The sequence below is a fragment of the Myotis davidii genome, unplaced genomic scaffold (genome assembly GCF_000327345.1).
Source record: "Myotis davidii unplaced genomic scaffold, ASM32734v1 scaffold370, whole genome shotgun sequence".
NCBI classification, from domain to species: domain Eukaryota; kingdom Metazoa; phylum Chordata; class Mammalia; order Chiroptera; family Vespertilionidae; genus Myotis; species Myotis davidii.
Window position 1 is genome coordinate 13,286,893 of NW_006288615.1, and position 7,584 is coordinate 13,294,476.

Below are 7,584 nucleotides of genomic sequence, written 5' to 3' on the forward strand. Positions count from 1 at the left end.
TATAGACTGAAAGGAGCTTTCTTTTTTATCTGCTTTTTAACCTCAGGGTGGCACTTTCTATCAATTATCATCTTTATTTATTCTAAGATAATTCAATATAATTCACTGTGTGAATATCCAAAGCGTTTCTTAAAACAAATTAAAGGACAATTTTTACTGGCTTATGTAAAGAGGAGGGAAAATTTCATTCCTTGCTTTTCATTAGCAAAAGTAGTTCTCTCTGTTACTATTAGTGCATATAAAATTGTAACAAAAATGACATCAGATTGCACCAATTATTTGTTTAAATTCAACGTTTCAATGGTAATAAAATTATAAACTTAAGATTTTGATACACTTGTACATTTTTTGCATTAATGAAACCTAGATATATTTACATGGGAGTATTTGAAATGTGAAAAACCAGATGGAGGACTCAGAAATGCTTAAAATATGTCTTCCTCTACTCCAAAGACCATATAACAACATTAAATCTGTGTTCCACGGAGTGGAGATACTGTGCAGGGGCAGAATTGGCCAACATAGACTGAATGTAACCTAATTGAGATATTTTATTAAAAATATATACAAATCAGACTAGTTTTATAAATTGTATAATTATTTTAAAAATATAATTTGGCATTTATGTTTATTTTGCTATAAAATATTAAGGCAATAATGGTAAATTAAAAAGATGTCATTCAAAACTTGAACAAGAGATAATCTGAACTATACCTTTAATGCTAAAGCTTTTGGGGGAGAATAGTCAATCTGGACAAAGATAAAAAGTAAATAAAAATAAAAGTACTTACCACAAAGAATAAATTATAATACAAAGTAAAAATACTAGAATTAAAAAATTATTCATTAAGGAGAATTTGAAATAACAAGAAAATATAATCTATTATGGATTAGCTTCCCATTTTTCTAGGTATTCAGAGGCAAAACCATAATGCTTTGCAAGTAGCTCTTTTATTTCTCATCTAGAGACCCAGTGCACGAAATTCATACATGGTGTGTGGTGTGTGTGTGTGTGTGTGTGTGTGTGTGTGTGTGTCCCTCAGCCCAGCCTGCACCCTCTCCAATCTGGGATCCCTCAAGGGATGTCCAACTGCCGTTTACAGCCGGTCCCAGTGGGACATCCCTCTCACAATCCAGGACTGCTGGCTGCCAACCGCTTGCCTGTCTGCCTGCCAGATGGCCCCTAACCGCTTCTGCCTGCCAGCCTGATCACCCCCTAAACACTCCCCTGCCAGCCTGATCGGCGCCTAACTGCTCCCCTCCTGACCCGATGGCCCCCAACTGCCCTCCCCTGCCGGCCTGGTCGCCCCCAACTGCCGTCCCCTGCTGGCCTGGTCCCCCCATCTTCCCTCCTCTGCAGGCCTGGGTCCCCCCAACTGCCTTCCCCTGCAGGCCTGGTCCCTCCCAACTGCCCTCCCCTGCTGGCCATCTTGTGTCCACATGGGGGTGGCCATCTTGTGTGCTGGAGTGATGGTCAATTTGCATATTACCTCTTTATTATATAGGATACCTGTAGTATCTTAAATTTTTTCTTGGTAATTCATCTTAGTTTATTTTTTTGTTTTATTTTTAATTGAATTTATTGGAGTGACATTGGTTAATAAAATTATATAGGTTTATCCTTGACCTTTAAGTGACGCTTTTAGTATAAGAACACATTTGGACTATAGTGCTTATTGCTCAGATATTTACTCCTAACACTTATCTTCACTCTTTTATTTAATCATTCTACTTTTAAATATACTGTTACCATATCATTATTTTAGCAAACACATAGCATAATACTATCTATCCCCAAAGTTGTAATAAATTAGGAGCACTTAAGGATTTCAACTCTTAGTATTCATTTATACTTTAATCCCACCAAAGTAACCTGCCACAAGTTCAAGAATGTTCATTCCAGGACTATACATACTCTTTGTAAACTCTCCCCTGCACCCAGGAGTAAGACCATCAATATTAAGGGGCCTATGACCAATTCTTGATGGAAGAAGCAATCTAAATGATAAGTAACTGAAGCTACTTGAAAATTATAAAAATGATCTGTGTTAACTGTTAGATTAGTTGAGAAGTCCATAGAGCCGACCTCCTTAAAAGTGGGAAACTTAGAAAGAATGAGTGTCTCAGAAAGTAAAACTGGGCGCATGAAAACGGTAAATATGTGGGTAAATATAACTTTTTTTTGCTTATCTTAAATTTCTTTAAAACATTCATAGTGATCCTTTTGGAATAGTTGGAAAATAGGACTCTTCACTACTTTCCAGTTGAGTACCTTATAAAGTCAACAATAATTATCGAGTACTCGATAGGTAAAATCCTATTGCCTTACCAGATCCTCCCTCCACTCTGCTCTGGAGAACTGCAGGATGCCCTATGATAGGTAACGTTAGGAAACTCCATTGTTGCCCTGACCGGTATGGCTCAGTGAATAGCACGTCGTCCTGCGGACTGAAGAGTCCCAGGTTCAATTCCGGTCTAGGGCATGTACCTTGGTTGTGGACACATCCCCAGTGGGGGTGTGCAGGAGGCAGCTGATCGACGTTTCTCTCTTGTCGATGTTTCTAACTCTCTATCCCTCTCCCTTCCTCTCTGTAAAAAATCAATAAAATATATTTTAAAAGAAAAGAAAAGAAAACTCCATTGCTCTCAAGATTCTAGTCCAATATAATTGAGGTATTAAATAATTCCAGGAGTTTGGAGAAAGCAAGAAGAAGGTAAAGTATATTCCCTATTAGGAAATGTTGAAATAAGAATTTTTCACAAACCACTGTAGTTCAAACAATGAATCAAATGCCTAAAGAAATGCAAGAATTTCCACACTGATACACTGAACTAAATAAATAAAATTACTTTGCATTACCTCATCTTTTAAAACTCTTGAAAAATATATCCCTTTTTTATATTATGCTATACTAAATTATAATACTTAATTTAAGCTATAGATTAGGTAATATTATAAAACAAAGTAGGGCCTGGTAGCACCACATTCTAAGAATTGATCAAGTTTAACTACTTATATGTAATTTCTAAATATCTGGGCCATTAATATTCAGCTGTTTATTTTAATTTCAACAAATTTCTTAAGAAAAATTAAATATTGCTTCAATTCATAACAAACCATCTTACTCAAAAATAACTTAAGAAAACATAACATTAAATAAAAGGCAAAGTCATTAAAAGCCATTAACCCACGTATATTTCTTACCTTGGCTTAAAATTGTATAACACTCTTTAAACCAAGAAGTAGGTGTATAATTATTTTTAAAAAATAGCAGCTGCACTTAAAGGGATAATTTTACAACATTACCATTTCACATAGGACTGGGTAAAAAAATTACAAATATAACACAATAAAATATGAAAACTATATGTGACATATAAAAATCAATTATGCAGTAGAATTTTAAATATAAGTATATATGTGTGGGTTTGTTCTTGTTGTTTTGTTTTGTTACCTGTTTTGCAATTTCTCTTAAACAGGCTACTCCTTGTTCAAAATTAGGGAAAGCTACTGAGCCATACTTTTGGTATTCAGGGATTGGTCTGATTTTTATTGTAGCTTCTGTTATCACACCAAGAGTTCCTGAAAAAGAAGGGGGAATAATCCAATATGTCACATGCCAATTTTCTAAATCATATTTAAATCTATTTTATCTATTTATTCAATTAATTTATTCTATTATTCATATTTAAATCTATTTAATCTATTCTGTGGGAATTCTAGAAAAACTAAGCAAATTTTCTAATTTCTAAGAAGTTTATAGAATACATTTTTCTTGGTTATATATAAATATTTTAAAACATTTTTAAGGTTACCTTTCTCCAAGAACGGTATTTTTAAATAGTTTCATGCCTGGCGGGCATAGCTCAGTGGTTGAGCGTCAACCTATGAATCAGGAGGTCATGGTTCAATTCCGGTCAGGGTACATGCCCGGGGTTGTGGGCTCAATCCCCATGTGGGGCATGCAGGAGGCAGCCTATCAATGATTCTCTTATCATTGATGTTTCTATCTCTTTCTCCCTCTCTCTTTCCTTTCCTCTCTCAAATCAATAAAAATACATTTTTTAAAAGTATTACAACTTACTAAAAGAAAAAGGTATTTGAAAAGCAACAGGTTTTTGTATCTTATATGCATTCATGCCTATTTTTACTGTGAGAACAATTTACTGGGGAAAAAAGAACTTTCCATGAACACTTAAGATGACAGAAGAAATTAGAGGGCCCATTACAACTTGTCTTTTTTCTTAAGAATTCATACAAGGAAAAGGCAAAGGCAAAGGAGGTGCCCTGGTATGAAACAAAAACCCCCAGATATTTAATAGACAAAACGTATCATAAATATATAGCACAAGAGGACCACCAATGAAACAAATATTCTTTTCTTTCTTATATGGAGGAGTGGGGGACAAATCAGAGAAAAATAAACAAGTTAAATGTAACTACATGATCTATATATCTATACTACAATATTTGAAGAGACATGGCTAAAAATAATTGTATTCACAAGCCAAGCTTTTCAAATCAGTGGTTTCTGATGTACTAATGATAAAAATTATTAATACTATTAGTAAACTGCGAATTATAAAAAAAAGAAAAAGGAGTCAACCTGTTTGGCTCAGTGGATAGAGCGTCAGACTGTGGACTCAAGGGTCCCAGGTTTGATTCCGGTCAAGGGCATGTACCTCGGTTGCAGTCACAGCCCCAGTAGGGAGTGTGCAGGAGGCAGCTGATCGATGTTTCTCTCTCATCGATGTTTCTAACTCTCTATCCCCATCCCTTCTTCTCTGTAAAAAATCAATAAAATATATTTAAAAAAAGAAAAAGGGAAATTTTTGAAATTGTGGAACTTCACTACAACACTTGAAATAAATGAAAAGTATTATAAAAATCAAAACTCCAAATAAATTTATAATATACCTAAAATAAAATGTCAATATATAATACAAGATTAAAAAGTACTAAGTCCATAAAAAATAAATTATATTACATTAGATCACATATAGAGATTTCCTACTGAGATATCAAATATGGCCCCATTATGATATGTAAAATGACAAAGCTCTGCAATTTTGGCCCAATTATATATATATATATATAAAAAAGATACATCTTGTCCATTTTAAAAGATAAGAAAAGTGATTCGATTTTCTTTTATCATATTTTTTGAATTATAATTCACAGACCATAAAATACACCCATTTAAAGTATAAAATTCAATATATGCCACTTCATTAACCATAATCTAAGTTGATTTTTATCACTCCAAAAAAGAAACCTATCAAACAATCATTCCGTATTTCCCACTCCCTACTCCCCTGACACACACACCACAGCCCTAGACAACCACCAATCTATTTTCTGTCTCTATAAATTTTCCTATTCTGGACATTGTATATAAATCGAATCTTAAAATATATGGTCTTTTAACTGGCTCCTTTCATTTAGCAGGGGTGGGGAACTTTTTTCTGCCAAGGGCTATTTGAATATTTATAACATCATTCGGGGACATTCAAAATTATCAACTTAAAAATTAGCCTGCTAAACATTTTATTAACTCACCCCTAAAGCCTTGGCAGGGCCAGACCAAATTATTTCTCAGGCTTTATACAGCCCATGGGTTGGACGTTCCCCACCCCTGGTCTAATCGATCATGCTTATGTAATGAAACTCTGTAAAATAGCAGAAAATGTGGTAAAAGGTAATTGGAAGGACAAAGGTAAACTTATTAGAGAAGTCAGCAAAACTGTAGGTCAGTTAATTTGCCTGGGTAGGAACAGTGGGGATACTGGAAGTCCTAGGCCGGGGTCGGCAAACTGCGGCTCGCGAGCCACATGCGGCTCTTTGGCCCCTTGAGTGTGGCTCTTCCTAAGCCTTAGGAGTACCCTAATTAAGTTAATAACAATGTACCTACCTATATAGTTTAAGTTTAAAAAATTTGGCTCTCAAAAGAAATTTCAATCGTTGTACTGTTGATATTTGGCTCTGTTGACTAATGAGTTTGCCAACCACTGAGCTGGAGCAATCAGGCAAGAATAAAAAAGGCATCAGAATTGAAAAGGAAGAAGTAATAATGTCTCTATTTGCAGATGACATGATCTTATATATAGAAAATCCTAAAGATTCAACAAAAAAGCTCTTAGAACTAATCAATAAATTCAGTAGTTACAAGATACAAAATTAACATACAAAAATTAATAGCGTCTAAATACACTACCAATGAATTTTATAAAAAACAAATAAATTGATCCCATTTACAACCGCATCTAATACAATAAAATACTTAAAAATCAATTTAACCAGGGAGGTGAATGATCCCTACTCTGAAAACCACAAGACATTGATAAAAGAAATCAAAGACACAAGTACAGTAAATAGAAAGATATCATTCTTCCATGTTCATTTACTGGAAGAATTAATATTGTTAACACGTCAATACTAGAAAAAGCCATCTACAAGTTCAATGCAATCCCTATCAAAATTCCAATGGCATTTTTTACAGAAATTAAAAAAAACAAACCACCACTCCTAAAATTTATGGTGGTTGGAACCACAAAAGACCCTGAACAGCCAAAGAAATCCTAAACCGGAGGTGTCACACTTACTAACTTCAAGCACTATTATAAAGCTATAGAAATCAAAACAATATGGTATGGGCACAAGAACAGGCATATAGATCAATGAAACAGCACAGAGAACCCAGAAATAGACCCAAGCCATTACACTCAATTAATATTTGATAATGGAGGCAAGAGCATACAATGGAATAAAGACAGTCTCTTTAATAAATGTGTTAGGAAAATTGGACAGGTATATGCAAAAAAATGAAACTAGACCACCAACTCACACCATATCCAAGAATAAACTCAAAATGGATAAAGACTTCAATGTAAGCTGTGAAACCATAAAAATCCTAAAAGAAACCATGGGCAGCAAAATCTCGACATTTCTCGTAGCAGTATGTTTGCCAATACAACTCCTAGGGCAAGGGAAACTAAGGAGAAAATAAACAAATGGGACTACATCAAAATAAAAAGCTTCTGCACAGCAAAAGAAACCATCAACAAAATGAAAAGGAAGCCCACTGCATGGGAGAACAATTTGGCAATGATACATCTGATAAAGAGTTAATATTCAAAATATCTAAGGAACTCATACAACTTAACAAAAAAAAGACAAACAACTCAATTAAAAAATGACACTTCTCCAAAGGGGGCATACAGCTGATCAAGAGACATATGAAAAAAATTCTCAGTCACTAATCATCAGAGAGATGCAAATTAAAATGACAATAAGGTATCATCTCACATCTGTCAGATTGGCTACCATCAACAAATCAACAAATGACAAGTGCTGGTGAAGATGTGGAGAAAAGGGAGCCATAGTATGTACACTGCTGGTGAGAATGCAGATTAGTGCAGCCACTACAGAAAACAGTGTGGAGTTTCTTCAAAAAAATTAAATATGGAACTGCCATTTGATCCAGTGATACCATTTCTAGGAATATATCTTAAGAAACCTGAAATGCCAATCAGAAAGAATATATGCACTCCTATGTTCATAGCAGCACAATTTACAATAGCTAA

The 7,584-nt window shown here is 34.5% G+C and overlaps 1 protein-coding gene across 1 annotated transcript in view; it reads right to left on the reverse strand.

Moving 5' to 3' along the window:
- Positions 1-7,584, reverse strand: part of AGPS (alkylglycerone phosphate synthase) — a 137,023-nt gene that overhangs the window by 54,109 nt on the left and 75,330 nt on the right. The window contains exon 11 of the mRNA XM_015561967.1: positions 3,456-3,583. Within this exon, the coding sequence (XP_015417453.1) occupies positions 3,456-3,583 (128 nt within the window). The remainder of the gene's footprint in view (positions 1-3,455; positions 3,584-7,584) is intronic.